The sequence below is a fragment of the Mustela nivalis genome, assembly GCF_964662115.1.
Source record: "Mustela nivalis genome assembly, chromosome: 6".
In the NCBI taxonomy this organism is placed as follows: Eukaryota; Metazoa; Chordata; class Mammalia; order Carnivora; family Mustelidae; genus Mustela; species Mustela nivalis.
The window spans coordinates 2,944,964-2,964,501 of record NC_139025.1 but is presented as its reverse complement, the minus strand read 5'-3'; the positions used below and the strand labels follow the sequence as shown (position 1 = coordinate 2,964,501).

Here is a 19,538-nt window from a genome sequence, read left to right as displayed (position 1 = left end):
CAAAGCCCCCGCGCTTTCCCGCTGCCGCCCCGTCGGGCTCCCGAACACAAGACTCGTAGCCGCCGGGGAGAGACAGGCTTTATTGGGCGTCGTTACAGGGCGGCCGCGGTGGGGGGCTCGCGGCGAGGTGGGGGTCCCAGTAGGGGGGTGGCAGCCCGGCACACAGTCCGTGCTTGAGGGGGCCTGGCTACAGCAGCGGCTCTACGGTTAAATTATACACAGGACTCATACGTGGAAAATAAAGCCTAAGGGCCTGGCTTTTAATGAGAAAAAAACATTTCCAATATTATTCTGGTAGTTTCGAATGGTCTAGTCAAAAAATACTTTTGGTATAGAAAAGTCTGTACGTACAGTTCCACCCGGAGTCTGGACTGGGCCAAGGTAATCACATCACGGCAGGCCCACGCTGGCCCCCTGCTGTGCAGCCCCCGCCCCCCGACGTCTGCCCTACCCCGGCCCGTGGGCTGCTGCAGGGAAGGCCGTGCTGCGAGCAGAGGAGGGGACGGTGCCATCTAGGGGCTCCTGATTGTTTGCCGCTTGGTATTAAGGGCTCTGGCGCACCATCGGCCTGCATGAGGGTGACTGATGCAATGCCCGGGACACACGCACCAAGCACCACCACTGACAGAAGTTTCCATACAGGGGCTCCTTTGGTAGGGGAAGGAAGAGATGTGCGTGGCGAGGGTGGGCAGGGCGGTGGGGTTGCCAGGACTTCCGGTGACAGGAGGGCAAGCTCGAGCAGAGGCACGCCTCACTGTGGTCGCAAGTTTTCCCTGTTGGGGTGGGGGTGACATGGAACAAGGGACAGCCTTGGGGCCAAGTCAGTAAGAGGGTTCATCTTCATTGGCAACCAGCCGGGGAAAAATTATAGGTCTGCTTATTGGCAAAAGGGACAGTTGTTTAGAAAGCTGGATATTTATTTGGATTTACAGTAATTGGCAAAATTCAGTCTTCTTGGAGGCAAAAGTACCTCTCCCAGTTACGGGCAAACTGAAGACAGGGCCTCACCCAGAAGCTGTGGGAATTTCACATCGCGGACTCCGTCTGCTAAAGTGAGCACCATTATCAACCGTGTCCGGCTTCAGCTTTCCTGGGGAAACGGCAGAGCTACCTTTCTGGCGGCCCATCGGCTGGCGAGCCCGGGCAGTGCTCCAACGGCAAGTTCAGGCCAGCGTGCGCTGTCGGGGTTTGATCCGCGGATACAACTGGGAATCAATGGGGACAGTCAGGACAAGGCCATGGTCCCACTGAGCAGGAAGGGGTGTCCAGAGGGCTGCAGGGCCGGCCACCACCCCAGGTCCCGACTCCCTTTATAAGCTGTGCCCCCGCCGAGGGCAGCCTCTCCCAGCACCGGGCACCACCGAGAACCCGCACTGCTGGCTAGAAGGCTCCCCGGTGTACTTTGGCACAAGGAAAGGCGCACCTGCCCGCCCAGCTAGGCATGTGGGCTGAGCGCAGGGGCACCTGCTCTGTCGCGGGGTGAAGGACAGTTATCAGCACCACGGACGGAGCAGCCGGCCCGCTCCCCACCCAGGGACGCTCCCACCCAGAGACGAGTCAGGACTGCAGACAGTTGTGGCGGGGCGGGGGGGGGGGTGGGGCTGCTCGCCAAAGCTCCTGTGTCAGGGTGCGTGTGGGGTCCCCACCAGCCAGAGCCTCTTGCCGCCGCTGCAGACTCGCCCACTAACACAGATGACACTGAGGGTGGCGAATGGCCATCTCTCCCCGTAGGATCTGCCCCCACATGGGACCCCAGAGGGGAAGAAGGGGCAGGACCCCCAGGCTGCCCAGGCCGACCCCAGGGCAGCGAGCGCACTGTGCTCACCCCCAGCAGGTTCTTGGGCACGTAGCCCTCCCGGTCCCCGAGGCGAGCCCACCACCACTCCGTCTCGCTCTCGTCCTTGCGCCGTAGGATGGTGATGGCGTCGCCCTCGTGGAAGGACAGCTCATCGCTGTTCTGGGCCTCGTAGCCCCACAGGGCGTACACCACTCCTTTGTTCATCACGCCTAGCTTCTCCTGCACCCCTGCGATGAGAGAGCAAGCAATTGGTCAGGGGGCGGCAGGGGCCCCCCTGCTCTCCCCACCCTGTCCCTGCGCGGCAGGAGTCTGGCTCCTGGAGCGCTGGGGCCTGAGGCAGAGGTATGCTGCTGGACGAGGGGCTCCCTAAGGTTATCCTTACAAGTCCCACCGGGGACAATTTCCAAAAGTCAACTAAGCCGTTGCCTGACTGCCCCTGGGTATGGGGAGCCCCCACAGTGGCGGCCGCCGCTCCGCCTCCACCCCACGGCCACCAAGCCGGCTCCTGCCTGGAGGACCCCTGAGAAGAGCTGGGGGTCGGCGGCCCTGCCACCTGCCGCCGCGCTCCTGCCACCTGCCGCCGCGCTCCCCCCGGCATGGCTACTACTGCAGCTGGGGCCCACTTCCCTCTGTCACGGTGTCCCGAGGGTCAAGTGCAGGGCTAGGCCCAAAGGTTCTTGGGTTAGGTGTGGAGGAGACGACCCACAGGTGTTTAACCCCAGGGCAGAGCGCTGCTCCAGATCCCAAAGTCTGACCCCTGCTCAAGTGGCTTACACCAGAACGAGGCTTGCTCCTCAAGCGGCACACTCGTCGCCCGTCACCACAGGATGGGGACAGGGGCTCCCACCCTGAAGTGCCCTGGTGCGCCCCAGAAGCGGACAGATGGTTGCTGCCCAGCCCCCCGCACCCACCAGCGGCTCCGCCCAGGGGCCCGTCGACACCGAGGGAAGTGCTGTTTGTCTTAACAGTTGGGCAAGAATCTTTCCGACAACGTGGATTTTCAAAGAGGTTTTTAGGAATGGGTGTAAGGGACAGCGTGACCTCCATTCTGACGAGACTGGTGACGGGGGGGGGGGGGGGGGCGGACTGCTCCCCAAGCGAAACAAGCTGCTCCCAGGCCAGCAGCAGCACGCGCACGCCGGCGCCGCGCCCCACGCACCGTACAGGAACTGGGAGCACTGCATGTAGCCTTCCTCCATCTCCTCACACTTGTCCGCGGCCGTTTCGATGTCGCTGATGGTGGAGGCGAAGATCGCGGCGCCGCTCTCCACCAGCTGTTTGCAGAGGTGGACGCTGTTGCAGGAGGCGGCGCAGTGCAGCGGTGTCCTGGAACGGAGAGCGCGTGAGCCGCCGGCGGCCTCCAGTCCCACAGGTGTGTGGTCCCAAGGTGTGGCCTTGGCCATTTTCATGGCCTGGTGTCTCCTCACCCAACGTCCCAGACCGCACGTGTGCTGCCCAACAGGCTGGGCACTGAGCAGCCTGCGGAGCAGCCCACGACGTGCCCTGGGGCAGCGGGAACGCGCGGCGCAGGGCTGCCCGTGCCCTCGCGGGGCGGCGGCGCAAAGCCGTCAGCTGTATTTCGCCACAGTGTAAAAGGCCCAGGTGTTCAACCCCCCGGACAGGTGCCTGACATTCATAGCCAAATCCACAGGAGACCCAGGGGCCAGCCCCGTGGCAGGAGGGCCCTGCAAGCCGCAAAGCACATGTGCAACTGGAGCGGGCCTCGGCGCTTCCTTTCCGCCCAGGCGTCCGGCCGCAGAGTAACAACCTGCCCAACGCGCTGCCCGTGCCGTCCACGATCCTGTCTGCCCAGAGCTCGGCGAGAACAGAGCCTCTCACCCGGGGACCCGGAGGGCAGCCAGGTGGGCGGCGGCCGGCCCCTTCCTGCCCCCACGCCTCCCCGGGGCCCGAATGCAGCCCAAGCGCCCCAGGGACCCTCACCAGCCATCGCTGTCGGCGGCGTTCACGTTGACCCCGAAGTCCAGCAGGAAGCGGACGATGTGGTGGTGGCCGGCGCAGACGGCGTTGTGCAGCGGCGTGATCCCTTCGTCGTTGGGCTTGCTGGGGTCTTCCACCTACGGACACAGGGCGCTGTGAGCCCCGCGTCCTGGCAGCCGGGACAGCCCAGCCTAAGGCTTCAGCCCAGCTCACCTCATAGATGATCCTTTGCACCAGGTCAAACTCCCCTTCCAGAGAAGCATCAAGGAGCAGCGCCAGCGGATTGAACCGGACCCTCAGCCCGTGCCCCGTCCGCTCCGAGTTTGGTTTCTTCAGGTTGGTCCGTTTGCTCTGCTGGGAAGGAAGCACACTTTTGATTTAAAAGTCACGCACCAAGGTGCCCAGCCCTGGTAAGGAGGAACAGGGACAGAAGGCAGGGCCGGCACATGTACCCGGTGGCACTGAGCAGCCCCTGGCGTTGAGAGGAGCGCCCACTCCCGGGGCCCAGCCGGCGCGGCTCCGGGGCAGAGCGGCTCAGGGGCCGGGGCCGGGCTTCTCGGAGGAGCCGTGCTGGCGAGTGTGGGGGGGTAACAGCCACGCTTGGGGGTCAGCAGCCCATTCTTCCCAATATAGCAGACTCCCACTCCCTCCTCTCTGCCTCAACACTGACCTCCCACCAGGGAGCCTGTCTAGAAGGTTCTCCTCCTGGCCTGCCCTTCAAATTCCAGCAGCAGCTTCCTGTCCTGGGGGAAATCTGGGTCCTCTAGGGAGAGCCCCGCCACCCCGCTTGCTTCTTCAGAGCCCCTCTGTGTGCGGCTGTACCATCCCCCACCTTGGTCGCAGGGAGGGAAGGCATGAGGGTCTGGCAAGCCCCACCACCCCCAGCACTACGGCTAACACAGGCAGGTGTTCTACAAACACAGGCAAGCGGACTAGGAAGCCGCGGCCCTGGTCTAGGATGACACCCACCGTAGAGACTCCTGGTGGGGGCATGGCGGGGGGCAGTGCTGGGGGGGCTTGGTCCTCCCCCGGCGAGGGGGCCTCGGCCCCAGGGCTAGGGACCTGCTCCGTCGGGGGGGCCGTGGCCACGTTGTTGTTGTCATCTTCGGCAGGTTCGGTCGTTTGGCGGGTGCTCTGGGGACAGATGAGGCCCTCCGGTTCGGGGGAAAGGAGCTCGTTGTCATTGGCGTCCGAAGACGGGGCTGGCTCAGCGAGGGGCGGGGCTGTGGGCTGGGCAGGGCTGGCCTCTCCCAGGTTCCCATTGGCGGCGTTTCCGTTGTCCACGTCGGCCAGCGTGCCCATGAAGTCCTGCGAGGGGCTAGGCTGGTAGAAAGGGGTGCCCTCCATGCCCCCCGCCAGGGTGTTGAAGCGCTGGTACAGCAGCTTCTGGATGTTGGGCCCGCCGGGGCCCTCAGGCTCGGTGATGGAGCTGCGCTTCTTCAGGGGCCGCGGCGCGTTGGCCAGCTTCCGGCGCAGGGCCTCCAGGTCGGCGTCGCTCTGGTAGCGCAGCGGCGAGTGCACAATGGGGGTGAGCTTGGTGGGGCTGAGCGGCCGCGGCAGGCTCTCCACGGCGCCTGTGCCCGCGCTGCCATCTCCGGGCGGCGCGGGGCTGTCCTGCTCTGGCTCTTTCTCAGCGCTGTCTGAAGGTGGTTGGGACTGCGACGTGCTTGTGGCCAATGACCCGTGGAGAAACGGCAACGGCGATGGGGACGTCGAGCCGGAGGGCAGCACAGGTTTGCCATACACTGGAGGAGACACGGAGGGCGGGGGCCGCAAAGCGCCTGTGACTGCAGGGCCGTGGCGCGGCTATGGCCCATTGTCAACCCCCAGGAACCCTCTGATCACACAGCCCCCTCCCTCTACGGACTCCTTCTGGAAGGCAGACCGTCCCTCTCAGTGCTTTCTACCGTTGGGCTTCCAGACTCTACGTTTTTTTCAAACAAAAAGAAGTGATTGCAGACCCGGCCTCCCCACTCCAAACCAACCCTCCTGGTTTCCTGGCCAAGGAGGAAGACACCATCCCCGAACACCATCAGCCCCTCAGGTGGTCTCGTGCCGCGGAACACAGGAAGGCTCTGCCTGCCAGCAGAGGAGTGGTCGAGAAGGGAGCCAGAGCCCCGCTACAGCAGAGCTTCCGCACAGTGAGCTTCCGCAGGGGCTCAGGTAGCCGGGCCCTCCCAGGAGTCTGGAAGCTGCGGCCCTGGCCCAAGAACGTGTGACGAGGTCCAAGCCCAGCTGTGCCTCGTAAGACCCTGCTGTGCAGGTCACAGTCCCCACCTGCCCTCGGATGGGAGGGACTAGGCTCTGTTCTCTGCCCCTCACCACGGCCGGGCTCTTCTCCCCCGCAGGCTCCACAGCAGGGCTCCACCAGCAGCAGACACACCCTTGCCTCGTGTCCAAGGGCTTGGCTCAGTCTCTGCCAGGTGGCCAGGAGGGCCACATCAGGGCAGAGCCCCCACCAGGCCCTGGAAAGCACACGTTTCCACGAAGCAGGAGAAAATGAAGCATTTCTGGGAGCCGGGCTTCCCGAGTACAGCAGGTGCTTCGAAAGGAAGGGAGAGCTTCCCACGTGAGCCCGCTGTAGAGCAGCCTGGCGCATGCCCTCCTCCACCCCAATCCCACATGGACATCTAAGGCCACACTGTACGCAAGAACCCAAGCTTTAATCCTAAATAGTGCGTGGTCCACACGTACGGCTATGGGTTGGCATTTTAAGTCTAATATGTTGGCCCCAAGAGAAGAGTACGAACCCACCATACCTGCTTTCACAGACTTATTTAAGGTGCTGTGCGCTGCTGGCTGGTAATTCTTAGGAGGTGTAGCTTGCTGGAGGTACATGGAGTATATGGAACTTGAATTCACTGTCTGGGGTCCTTTCCTGGGGGACTGTGGCCTTGACCCTTTATCAGCCAGAAAGGGCCTAATAGCCACAGTCAGTGGGAGGTCAGGTTTGCTGTCTCCAGCTGGAAAAGCAGGCAGCCCCACCGGCGGGTACGTGGGACTCGGTGGCACAGAAATCCTCTGCTGGATCTGCTGTGAGGAGCCCGGCGGGGGGCCGCTGACTGCAGGGGGCAGCGGGCCGGGTTTCTGCCGACCAGGCAGGCCGGCACTAGGCCTGGGCAAGCTGCCTTCCTTCCTCCTCTCCAGCGAGTTCGTGGAGCCTGGGCCCACAGGCGCAGGACTCGGGTATGTCCCATAGCTCGGAGGCGGCTGCTTGCCGACACCAGGGATTGGGGGTGGCACTTTACCCATCTCCATGCCCTAAATTTAGATGTTAAGAAGAAAAACAAAGTCACCCTTTGAAAAGTTAAGCATATTTCTATCCACAGTCACAAGAGGATACAAAGTAGGACTTGTAATCCTTCCAATCTGCATGTGACTGGGCACAGCCACGCTGCAGGACTCGGAGGTGGCAGGCCGGAAGCGCGCCGACACAAGTACTTACACCGCACGCCATGCAGGCCCCGAGCCTCCTCAGACTGGCTCGTGTTTAGACAAGGGTTAATTTGCCTCATGAGACCCCTCACCCCTTACGTGAAGACGAAGGCCGAACGGGGACACAGTGAGGATCTTACTGGTGTTTTGTGATAAAGACAAACAGCCTACCAGCTTCTCTGTGGCTCCTAAAGTTGACAAGGGCGCCGGCTGGCTGGAAACGGCCCCCTGCTTGAGGGGGCCCTCCACGCTGGAGTCCTTCCAGTCTGTACCGGCAACCTGCGTGGGCTTTGCCGAAGAGCTGGAGTTTTGCTTCAGTGCTGGCCAGTTTCCATCATTGGCTTGAAGAGAACACAGCATTTGAGTACAACCCTTCCTGGGATTAGCTGAACTAATCTAAGAATAACCCCTTACCAGAAGCAAAGATCACCTTCTGGGTGACCACACTGGCCGGGAGTTTCACGAGCCAGTGGCAGAGCACCCCTCCCCGCGCACGGGCGGGCACACGGCAAGCGTGTGCTGGCCAGCATCGCTTTCACGTGCACAGAGACTCGATGGCTGTGCACGGGGCTGCTGCGACACTGGCGAGGGGCCAGGGGACCGTGGAAACTTCCTAGGTCCCTATCTAAATACAGGTCAAATCTGCTGCATCAACACCAAAAAGTAAGCATCACCACTTACTTTTCCAACTTGACTTATAAAACCAATTACATACAGCAACTGAAAAATTTTGTCTTTTGACTTTTTAACAGGTTTGACCCGTACCACATAGATGGTAAAAGAAAAATTTGCCTTTAATCAGTTAGAATAATTCAAGATCACAAGAAGCCGGTACAAGTTCCCACTGATTGGAGCAGCAAGCTATCATTCCATCGCAGTGATTGGAAAGCTAGCAGAACCCATGTTTTAGGAAAGCCACTGAAAAGCTGTTTTTTTTTTCCCCTTAAACAAGCATTTTCCAAACTGAGAAAGGCTGCAGAAGCAATCTCTCCTAGCAGTCACAGTGACATACAGTAGTGACAGCGTCTGCAGGGTCAGGTTGTAGCCTGACTCGGGCTCCCGTTCGCCTCCAGTGCAGGCACTGGTGTGGGACTAGACCGAAGCGGAGAAACCCCAGCTGTCAGCCACATGGAACAGAGAGAAGTCAGAAGGGACTGTCTGGGGCCTTCTAACAGGAACAGAACCTCTTTCCTCACCCCACCCGCCAGCATGAGCAGGTGGGGACAAGGCAGAAGCAGCGGGAGATCACTCATCCTCAGAACAGGGCTGTGAGAAGAGTTGTGACTCACGAGACAGGAGGAGGAGAAGCTCCCGTGCACTCTGACCGCAGGTACGGACAGCGGCTCCTGTGCAGTGAGGGGGGCAGAGCCTCAGGGCGCCCTGTGGCACCCAGTCAGGGGTGCCCTCCTGTGGCTCCAGGCAGCAGGATCCAGAAAGTTCTGACCAGGCTGCAAGGGTGCTGGTGAGGCATTCCAAGGCCCCGGTCCAAACCACCCCCTTGCTCTGCGTGACCGGTCAGCCTCTTCCAGGCAAGAAGCACTTGCCCCTTCATGTCACATACTTTAGAAGTGGGGGATATGGGGGCGCCTGGGTGGCTCAGTAGGTTAAGCCTCTGCCTCAGCTCAGGACATGATCTCAGGGTCCTGGGATCGAGCCCCGCATCAGGCTCTCTGCTCAGCGGGGAGCCTGCTTCCCCCCTCTCTCTGCCTGCCTCTCTGCCTACTCGTGATCTCTCTCTGTCAAATAAATAAATAAAATCTTTAAAAAAAAAAATAAAGAAAGAGAAATAGGGGCTATGTGTGCCAGAAGCACGCGGGTCACCACGGACACTCAGCGGTGGCCATGCTGGGCTGATGGGGAAACAAACAGCGCCCCAGCAGACTCAGGAGCAGGGGGGACCAGCCCCGGGGTCTCAAGGAGAGTGGCCAGCCAGCTGTTTCTGAAACCCACAGCCATGGGAGGTTCTACGGAAATCAACCGCAGAGGGACTGTGGACGGAACTGAGAGTTTCCTTCTTCAGGATGAGGCAGGGGTGCAAAAGCAAAACTGGTTTTCCTTCTTCCCTTCCTGTTTTTCTGTAAATTTTGTCTTCCTTATAAAGGATTATAAAGGGACAGTTCCCTTCAAGCATGACTGGCGGTTCTTGTATAGGAGCTACATCCAAAGTCTTTAACAACTCAGGAAATCATCTTAATTTCTTCCAAACCAAACTGACAATGCCTTGCTGTGCTGGCATCTGGCGAACCAGTCCTGAGGAGGAGCCGGTGTGTGAGGCCCAGCCCAAACCTCACACCTGCCTGTGGAAGGAAGTGCATGCGGCATTTCCCTCAAATCTAGATGGGACGAGCAGACCTTCATCAGTTTGGAAAACAAATGATTGCTGGGTTAGCGGCATCAGAGAGGCCGGAGACCCCACGGGGCCGGCCAGCCGACGTACGGTTTGCAAACGGGTCTGCAGAGCGCCCTGAGGAGCCGCAGTCAGGCCCGACGTCAAGGTCTGATACTGTCCACGAGCTGGTCACTTTGGGCTTCCCGTGGCCATCTGTGTGACACGGAACCACAAGGACAGTCGACAGTGTGAGTCCGAGTCCCCATGGGGAGACCGCTCCTCCCAGCTCTGCGCCTGGGCTGACCTTCCCCGGCGTGGGGGGCACAGCTTGTGTCCGGTCAACCTGCACAGCAGCGGAAAGACCTAGGCTGCAGCTAAACTTCTGAGGGACTCGTTCTCCAGGTTCCGTAAGGGTGTCTCCTCCAGGCAACTCCTGTGAGGTGGCCTGGCACACCCCCCCAAAGAGCGGGAATCAGGAGGTGTCCTCGGCTCGGGAAGTGTTCAGAGGGGAGTCAGCAGCGAAGGAGCTGGCTGTGCTCACTATCCACCGTGGGAAACAGACAACCCTCCACTCCCACCACAGAGTGGTCCAAACTCCAAATCACGGCTTCCCCAGGAAAGCTGCCATTAGCGCTTCGCACGGACCAGGCACTCTGAGTGGCTGCTGAGACACGGCCCCAGACAGAGCTGAGCCGGGGTGCGTGGCCCCTCCTGCCTGGGTCAGAACCAGCCCCATGGCCCCCGCCAGCGTGGGAGAGCTGCTGAGACCGGGTGCCGGCCAGGAGGCCACAGGCACACTGAAGACTGCACAGATGCACTGACGACAGCCCCCAGCATAGCCCAGGACTGGCGTCCTGAGGGAAGGAGCGCCATCCTGTCGGGACCGCACCCCAAGATTCAGTGCTCTGCTGGGGAAGGCCACAGCCCAGCAGCCAGTCTCCCTGCAAACAAGTGCTAGTGCTGCCTTCTTCTGAGAAAGGAGAGCAGACTCTCGCCGGGGAGCCCGACCTGCCCTTGGCTAGGAAGCAGTCCAGCAGGAGAGCTACGCTAGCACAGTGCTGGTGCCGGTCATGCGGAGGGCCGACGCGACTGTCGGCTTCTGCATCGCTTACAGCAGTGCTGAGCGGGGAAAGCGAGCGCAGCTCTCGTGCACTGTTCACGGACAGGCCGCCCCTCTACTGGGGAGCGGCAGGTCTGCCCGCGGTGCGAGAGGATGCGGTCTGAAGTAATTCGTGCTTTGAAAAGCCACAGAGTAAAGACGTTTGACTCAGTTTAGGGTCATATTATTACTAGGGTGGCACACAGCTCCCAAACTGGCCAGAAGACAAAGTGCCCTGGGGGAGACAGAGTGTGGGTGGAGCCCGGGGTACACTGTGGGGACCTCCTCCGAGGCTGCTGACCTCCAGGGCTCTCCCCCAAGACGAGGACACAGGCCACTCACCGGATTTGGATCTTCCGTGGGCAGCGCTTGAGGCAATGGTGAGAGACTGGGGCTTTATGGGGTCCCCCGGGACAGAGTAGCTACCCGCGCTGGGCACCTGGATGTAAGGCCCCACCGCAGCCACCCTGCCAGGCGTGCCCAGCGGCGACTGTGGGGACGACGTGCCATTCACCCGGCTCAGCTGCAGAATAGGAAGAAACAAGAGTTAAGGTTCTAAGTAAAAAGAAATCACATGCCTAGTGGGACAGTCTGCTCTCATGTGAACCACTCATTAAATCATGTGTCCAACTGAGGAAGCCCCGCCATCTGAGCCACCAGTATGTAGAATGGCCAAGTGCTGAAAGGAGGGCCACACCCCCCAGTCCCACACGAGTGAACCTCTCTGAGCCCCCCACCTTCTGTGAGCTAGGACAGACAGCAGCTGACAGCAGGGCAGCACGGCTTCCCAGGACATCTCCACGGAGCCCTCTCTCCTGGGAGATACTCTCTGTCCCCTAGGTGGGCAGAGGCGTCGGTCACAGCCTGGGCTCTGAGCTGCCTTCAAATCCTGCTTTGCCACTCACTGTGCTGCCCTGGGCCAGTGCAATGACTTCGCCCCTCTAACCCTCTGTACCCCTGTCTGTAAAGTCGAGATACGGCTTCTTGTAAGGACTGAACAAGCCATGCTAGGCACAATGACCAGGCCTGGCACCCGGCAAGGCTTTGGCCAGCCCCGAAGACAATTCTGCCATTCTCAGCAAGGACACGGCGCTACAGCCAACAACAGTGATCACGTGATGCTGACAACATGAGGGTCCATAACAGGGACTGACCCGGAGAGTCACTGACACCTCAGGGGCCCCCAAATAGGGGATCCTATTTGGATGCGAGATCCACAACCTCTTCTGGTCTTGAAACTCTGCGCACATGAGCATGCGCCGTTTTGGGGAGAGGGTCCAGGACTTTCCCAACGGCCCAAAGGTGCCTAGGAACTTTGGGTGGAGATGCATGTATGCTGTGGCACCGCCTTCTTCACAAAGATCACTTGCAGAGTCCCCTGGGAAGCAAGAAGGAACGTGTACCCAGCCGTCTGTGACACTCGACTTTATGTGTCAGCTTGCTGAGGCCACGATACCCAGAGGTTTGGGCAAACGTGTCTGGAGGTTGCTGTGAGGATATGCTTAGCTGAGACATTTATAGCGACAGACACCGAGGGAAGCGATCACTCTCCATGACGCAGGCCTTTGGTGAAGGGCCTTGGGAGACAAAGACTGAGGTGTTGGGACAAGGAGGGAACCGGGCCTGCATGTGGCCCGCCGACGGGAGCAGTGGCACGTGTGGTCCCACGTGTCCAGGCTGCGGGTAGCAGGGGTGCGCCCTCTGTGAGCCCATCACTCCGACTCCATCTCCGCACCCACCCGGCCCTCTCCCCCTGCCCCCTTGCTCCGTTTCCCCAGCGCCCCGATTGCCAGAGTGCGCAGCCGAAGAGTGCCGGGTGAGCGGGCGTGGACAGCACACACACTTCCCCTCCCATGGCCTCGTTCTGCTCACCGAGACAAGAAGGAAAACCATTATTTGGAGAACAGAGTTACCCGGGTTACCCACTGACCCTCTGGTTAAAAACACGATCAGACTGATTTCAGAGAAGAGCTTTCACCTGTCACCACTGAATAGGACACTCAACCAAGGGGCAAGTGCCCTCCTCCGGCACCTCCTAACCAGCCCCCCAGCAGGCCCCTGCCCCTGGCTAAGCTCCAGAGCCCACATTCGCTTCCTGAGAGCTGCTTAGTGCCACAGCGGCTGACAAGAGGCCACCTGTCACCCTGTGAAAGCACCGGTTATGGAGCGTGCGCGGGGAGCGATGCTCCGCTGACAGCCCGCTCCTTCCGATCCTGATGCCGCCCGTGGAAGGCAGGCCAGGTGCCACGTCCGGCCAGACTTGGTGCACAAGGGTCCCTTCTCCCACACGCTCTCGGGGTGCTCGTGATCGCTCTAGTGCCGACAGTGATGGTAGGACGTGGGGGCACCCGGCTCGGTAAGGGGGTTGGGGGAAGGGGCCGCAGGCCTTGGGACTTGTGTGTTCTACTGAAGCTGCAGAAGCAGCAAGGTCACGGCCGGGAAGATTCCCGTGTTGCAGTGAAAACAGCAGAGAAGGAGAACAGTGTGAGTGACACCTTCCTACAGTTCCATTTCCAGTGAAAAATGACCTTGCTGTCTGTATCAAGCAAAAGACTAGAATCCTTAAAACTATCATCCTTGAAGAATCAGAGTAGGGTAGAAGGGACTTTCATATTTTCCTTCAAGTATTTCTGTACTGTCTTAATTTTTCAGAGTATTTATTACCTTTGAAATACCACATGAAAGTTTTTAAAAAACACTAGCCCTCAGTTTGTTTCCTATGATCAAGAGAGTCTTATGGGGGCACCTGGGTGGCTCAGTCGTAAGTGGCTGCTTCGGCTCAGGTCATGATCCTGGGCTCCTGGGATCGAGCCCCGCATCAGGGTCCCTGCTCAGCGGGAAGTCTGCTTCTCCCTCTCCCACTCTCCCTGATTGTGTTCCCTCTCTTGCTGTGTCTCCCTCTGTCATAGAAACAAAATCTTTATTTATTTATTTATTTTTTTTTTTTTAAGATTTTATTTATTTGTCAGAGAGAGAGTGAGCACAGGCAGACAGAATGGCAGGCAGAGGCAGAGGGAGAAGCAGGCTTCCTGCCGAGTAAGGAGCCCGATGTGGGACTCGATCCCAGTACGCCGGGATCATGACCTGAGCCAAAGGCAGCTGCTTAAGCAACTGAGCCACCAAGGTGTCCCGAAACAAAATCTTTAAAAAGGGGGGGGGGGTCTTCTGGTTTGTTTCCCTCTCCGGTTTCATCTTCTTTCATTTTTCCTTCTCTTCCCCTATGATCCTCTGCTTCCTTTTTTCTTAAATTCCACAGATCACTGAGATCCTACGATAACTATCTTTCTCTGCTTGATGTATTTAGCTTAGCAGACGGAGGGCTGCTGGCGGGGAGAGGGGTAGAGGGATGAGGTAACTGGGTGATGGACACTGGGGAGGGCAGGTGTTATTATGAGTACTGGGTGTTACGTAAGACTGATGAATCACAGACCTATACCCCTGAAACAAATATCTGTTAATTAACTGAATTTCAATTTAAGAAAACAAGCACTAGCCCTTTACGTAGCACTTTGCTTGGAGGTTTACAAAGCCCTCCCACAGGCTTACTCTAACATCCCACATGTTAGAATAACATGCTGGGGCAGGCAGGACATACGAGTTTACAGGAAGGACACGTGTCTACACAGGTCAGGGAGTGTGCCCACATGGCACAGCATACAGTGGCAGAGTGGGACAAGCTGGGGCTGCAATGCCAGAGCCACAACCCCTCCATGGAGGGGACAGAACTGCACAGGGCAGGGGGTGGGGGGCCGGGGAACACCAGCTGTGGCTGCAGACAGAGGCAGTTGGGATTCCACCCACCAGGAAACAAACGCGGCTTTGGAAGGAGAGCCTTTAGCTGCTGCCATTTTTATGTATGTTTCATCAGCTGTGGCAAACGGGGCCGCAAAATGCCATCCCAGTGAAGACGTGCCCCTGCACGTCCTAGTTCATCTCACACAAATATTTTCTCTCTCACATGCCTGAATTTTCTTCCCATAGAGACGCTCACGCAGCTCACTGATCCGCTTGTCCATCACGGCCACCTCCATGTTGCGTTTGTTCAAGAGCTCCTTCTGCTGCTGGAGCTTTGAAGTCTGTTCCTGGTTAAGCTGGTTACGAATCTGCAAATTACAAAATACAACTTTTATGATTTGTATTAAACAGTCATATGCTTATTCGCAGAGAAAGCAAAAGAAAAGGAAAGAAGAAAAAGCAACATCAGACACTTATGTGTATTTATGCACGTGTGTACGCCGTCGCCCACGCGCTGAGCAGCCTACAGGTACCGCACAGATGGGGCCGGGACAGAGCTCTTCTGTCTCTGCAAACACACACGTTCTTGGGAGCACCTGGAGCAACTCGTGCCCGTGATGACTGCAGGAGACCCTGGGAATGGTGTGTCACAGACACCCCCCATCCCCGCCCCGGGCACATTCTCTAGGAACCCAAGCACAGGTGTGCGCCCCACTGCACACAGTCCACTGAACGAGCGCCTTAGGCAGAGGCAGCAGGAAATTCAGGGAGGACGACCTTGCTTGTCCACTGGGATGCACGGCTATCATTCTAGCGGGCCGCAGCCAGCACTTAAAAATGAAGCACAGGGGCGCCTGGAGGGCCCAGTGGGTTAAGCCTCGGCCTTTGGCTCGTGTCATGATCTCAGGGTCTTGGGATCGAGTCCCACATCAGGCTCTCTGCTCTGCGGGGAGTGTGCTTCCCCCCTCTCTCTGCCTGCCTCTATCCCTACTTGTGATCTCTCTGTCAAATAAGTAAATAAAATCTTTAAAAATAAATAAAAATTTAAAAAAAGAAGAGCCACAGAAGGCATCAGCGTGCACTGTACACACAAGGTTAAGTCTTGTGAAGCTCTCCCAGGTGCACATGTGTGCTGGAACACACATTTGCATGTGTACACCGGACTGGAGGCAGTGCACCGTGAGGTCCAAGTCGCAGTCAAAAAGCCTGGCAAATGGACACATATGAGTAAACTGACCACACCCATCACCCAAGATATCCTTAAAAACTGCCTTTTAACAATTGCTTAAAACATAAAAGAAGTCTTAAATTCCTGTATTTTATTTCTCTGCATCTATGTTAGAGAACTTAACAGCAACAAAAGCAATTTTACTCTTTGTAATTTTATATATATATACATATATATATATATTTTTTAAGATTTTATTTATTTGACAGACAAGTAGGCAGAGCAGCAGGCAGAGAGAGAGAGGGAAGCAGGCTCCCTGCTGAGCAGAGAGCCCGATGCGGGGCTCGATCCCAGGACCCTGGGATCACGACCCGAGCCAAAGGCAGAGGCTTTAACCCACTGAGCCACCCAGGCGTCCTGTAATTATATATTTTCATTTCATAAAGTGATACAGTAACTTCTCTGGCAAGTGCTAATATAACTGCAAAACTTGTTTCTGGCTTCTGAATGCTTGTGTCCTCCCTAAAATTCGTGTGTTGTTCTAACATTTCAGGTGATCCTATGGGAGGTGGGGCCTTTGGGGGTGATCGGGCTGAGGTGAGGTCCTGAGGGCAGCGCCCCGCGATGGGATTAGCGCCCTTGTAAGAAGAAGGAAAGAAACCAAGCTGTGGGCACACAGCGAGAAGCCAGGAAGCCGACTCTCACCAGGAACCCAATCTTGGGACTCCCAGCCCCTGCGGCTGTGAAAAATCAACGTCTGTGCTTCAGTGCCCTGGGCTAGGAGGTCTGTGAGAGCAGCCCCAGCTGGGTGGGAGACAGCTATCTCACCAAGACGCAGTGCACCCAGAAACCCTGAATATCATCTAAAGCTTAATTTTTTCTCTAGTTCGTTACAATGCCAATTAAGTTCTGTATTGAATTTCTGAACTGAAAACATGCTAGGTGGAAGATGCCTGTCACAAAAAAAGACATATTGCATGGTTTCCTCACATGAAATTTCCAGAACAGGCAAATCCAGAGAGACAGAAAGATTCACGGTTGCTTAGGGGGTAGGGGTAGTGTGGTGACGGCAAAGAGGCACGTGGCTTCTTTTGGGGATGATGAAGATGTTCTAAAGCTGATCGTGGTGGTGGATGCAGAGCTCCAGTGAAGACACTAAAGCCCGCTTCCCAAGTACCCGGCATACGGACGAACTGTATGCCACGTGAATTATTTCTCAAAGCGGTTTTAAGGATTCCTTGTACTGAGTACAGTTTGTGCCTACTATTACCCTAGGATCCCTTCGCTTGTTTTCAGTTTCTGAGGCTTCCGCCCACACTGGGAAGAAAGCCTGAGAGATGTTTGACGTCACCGCTCCCCAGACCCAGCAGGTCACCTGGAGCTCCTGGCACAGTCTCTTCAGCTCCGCCGCCGCCGGTCCCGCCAGCCTGCCGCTGTACGCCGGGAGCCCGCTCAGCTTGCCTCTCTTTAAATCTTCCAGCTGCTGACTGAGCTGATCAACTCGTAAAATCGCAGTCTGCACTTCCTGCTTCTTCTCCTGGAACATGGCGCTGAACCTTTCTATCTCAGCAGCTACAATTTTCCAGCAATAAAGAATAAAAAACATCATTTAGTTGATACGCTTTGTTTTCGTATCATTCTGTCATTTTGGCTCTGGGATTTTGTCTTCATTTCTATACATTCAACTCAGCTCTACCATCATCTATGGCCAGACCTTGGGGGGAGAACTGTGATATGCAAAATCCAACACACTTTTCAACACGCCTCTGGAGCACAATGCGACTGCCCACTTGGCTGACTCCATGTGTACTGACGACCAGTCCAGAGGCTAGCCTGGCCAGGCCACTTAGGAATCTCAGTGCACCCACAGAACAAAGAAAAGACTTCATAAGGGCAGGAATCCAAGTCTGTCTTGCCTGTCGACATAATAGGCACTAACTGAATTGAGAAAACAACAAAAAATCTATACGCTCAGGAAAAAAAGTGAGCATTTGTATGGTTTATCTTACTACCCAGATGAAGGTTAAGCTGTTCAATTACAACAGACCTTCATAATGCACGCACTCTTGTGGCCCTGCAGCCCTAGTCCAGAGGGCAGCTAATAAATGACAAATGTTACCAAGGCCCTTCCCAGACCATTTAACCTAACTGGCCCCGTCCTTTTAGATGCAGGTAACAGGGCAACGCTTCGGGGCACTTCCTATAGCAAGATCGGACACAGGTCTGTGTGAAAGTGTCCGGAGCTGGACTCTTTCATTTTATCCGTGCCCGAGTGTGGGTGCTGAGCAAGGTCGCGCAAGCGTACACAGATTGCCGTTCATAATTTTGCTGTAGTCTACTTGTCCTCTCATGGCACGAATTTTCTTCAGCTTATTTTCCTGGGCCTCGACTCGTTCTTTCAATTTCTGAAGCTTCTCGTTCTCAGAAATAGACTGCTGCTGGCGGCGTTCCTGCTGCTTTAGGAAGTGTAAACGCTGCTCCTAGCAAGAGAGGAAACAGGGAACGGTGAGAACTGAAGACACGGTCACCATCGCACGTGAGAAAGCTCTGTGCGGCTCGCACCGGACCGCCCATCTGAATGAACGTTAGAGAAATGCCCTCGCCACCTTGCAAACACCAGCCCACACAGAACCGACAATGCTGGGCACACATCGGTGAGCGGTGGTGAGAGTGTGAAGATGTTTCCAGGTACCGTTGACCATGCACGCTGACCTACACCGCTCAGCTAACTCAGACGCTTCCTCAGAACATCTCCCAGCAGGAGAACGTCAAGCCTACGTGTCCCCTGCGTTCATACGACTTCCTCTCCTTCCTGGGTGGGAAGCCCTGTCCAGCCCTCGATTCCTGCGGTCAGGTTAACGTTTCCTGCTGCCAGAAAGCAGCTTCCCAAGGTCCTTTAGTTACCTCTGAAAGGAAATGGGCACTGACCGGCATAGAGTCTTGTATCGAAAACAGACAAGGAGATCGGTAAGGAAATAACCCTCTGATTTGCTGAATTAACAATGGACAGTTAAGAAATGCCCGTTTTCTTTAGAGATAGTTTCTTCAAAACTCATGGAGTACTCTACAGTCAAATAAGGACAGGACAGGACAGTCCTAAAATAAGAGTTGTGTAGTACTCTTCGATAGTCTTTCCGGATTCATGTGAAGACACACATTGAGGGTAAGAGTCGACATGAAATACTCATGGTCCTACTCATATGCATAGAACAGACCTGAGTAAGGAGGGGACTAAGTGTGATGATGCAGGAGTGACAGGATTCTAAGTCAGGAAACACGTACCTGATATGTAAAACACACACTTGTGCTAGCATTAACTTGTAATTCACACTGCTGAAAATGCCCAGAATCTTTTTATTAGTAATACTCTTGGATCAATATTTGAAAAGGAAATAAAAAGGAAAACTAGAAAATGTTGTAATTGTGTAATACTATGTACATTTCACCTTAAAAATCTTGTTAATGGGATGAGATACTTCCCAATTTACTTAACTCTTGTCTTTAATTCTTGTAAATCCAAAAAACCTTGTAAGACAACTTCTAAAAACACGCCCAACTGATGCTGTTACATACCCACAAAACAGTGGCTAGTACAATGAAGTACATGTGGCCACCTGATAAGTGAGAACATTTGGCTTTCAGGTCAATCTCTCTCTGAGAAAGCGACACGAACCCAGGCAGAAATGTTTTCATACCCTCTTGGTGTCGCAGTTTTTCATAGCAGTTTCAGAACATTTGAGATCATTACAACATGAATATTCTCCAGCATGCACGAGTAACAGATCTGATTTTTTTAGTCCATGACAAGAAAAATTTCAAATCTGGTTATAGCATTTCACTGACAAATGCAGAGCTATATACTATTTTTTTATATACTATATAAAAAAAGCATTAACTGCTTGGTATCATAATAAACCAAACAAAGTCCGTGCAGAGTGGCATGAGGGGAATCCTGGATAACCAACGGTCATTTTCTCAGGGGCCCCTGACCCGTGTCTTCACCCAAATTCCATCACCAGTTGGAGAACAAAGGTCA

At 56.2% G+C, this 19,538-nt stretch overlaps 1 protein-coding gene across 4 annotated transcripts in view; it reads right to left on the bottom strand.

Moving 5' to 3' along the window:
• Positions 1-62: 62 nt before the first annotated feature.
• PPP1R13B (protein phosphatase 1 regulatory subunit 13B) overlaps positions 63-19,538 on the bottom strand; it is a 93,048-nt gene continuing 73,572 nt past the window's right edge. For 2 of the 4 annotated variants that reach the window (XM_082737414.1, XM_082737415.1), the window contains exons 6-17: positions 17,808-17,982; positions 16,878-17,074; positions 14,562-14,702; positions 10,942-11,122; positions 7,343-7,512; positions 6,496-6,997; positions 4,706-5,481; positions 3,950-4,090; positions 3,740-3,873; positions 2,958-3,124; positions 1,826-2,025; positions 63-1,205 (exon numbers count right to left, since the gene is read on the bottom strand). In XM_082737414.1, the coding sequence (XP_082593540.1) occupies positions 1,164-1,205; positions 1,826-2,025; positions 2,958-3,124; positions 3,740-3,873; positions 3,950-4,090; positions 4,706-5,481; positions 6,496-6,997; positions 7,343-7,512; positions 10,942-11,122; positions 14,562-14,702; positions 16,878-17,074; positions 17,808-17,982 (2,826 nt within the window). In that variant the 3' untranslated portion in view covers positions 63-1,163. Of the gene's footprint in view, positions 1,206-1,825; positions 2,026-2,957; positions 3,125-3,739; positions 3,874-3,949; positions 4,091-4,705; positions 5,482-6,495; positions 6,998-7,342; positions 7,513-9,608; positions 9,714-10,941; positions 11,123-14,561; positions 14,703-16,877; positions 17,075-17,807; positions 17,983-19,538 lie in introns of all 4 variants that reach the window. The other 2 variants (XM_082737417.1, XM_082737416.1) reach the window with 2 other exon arrangements.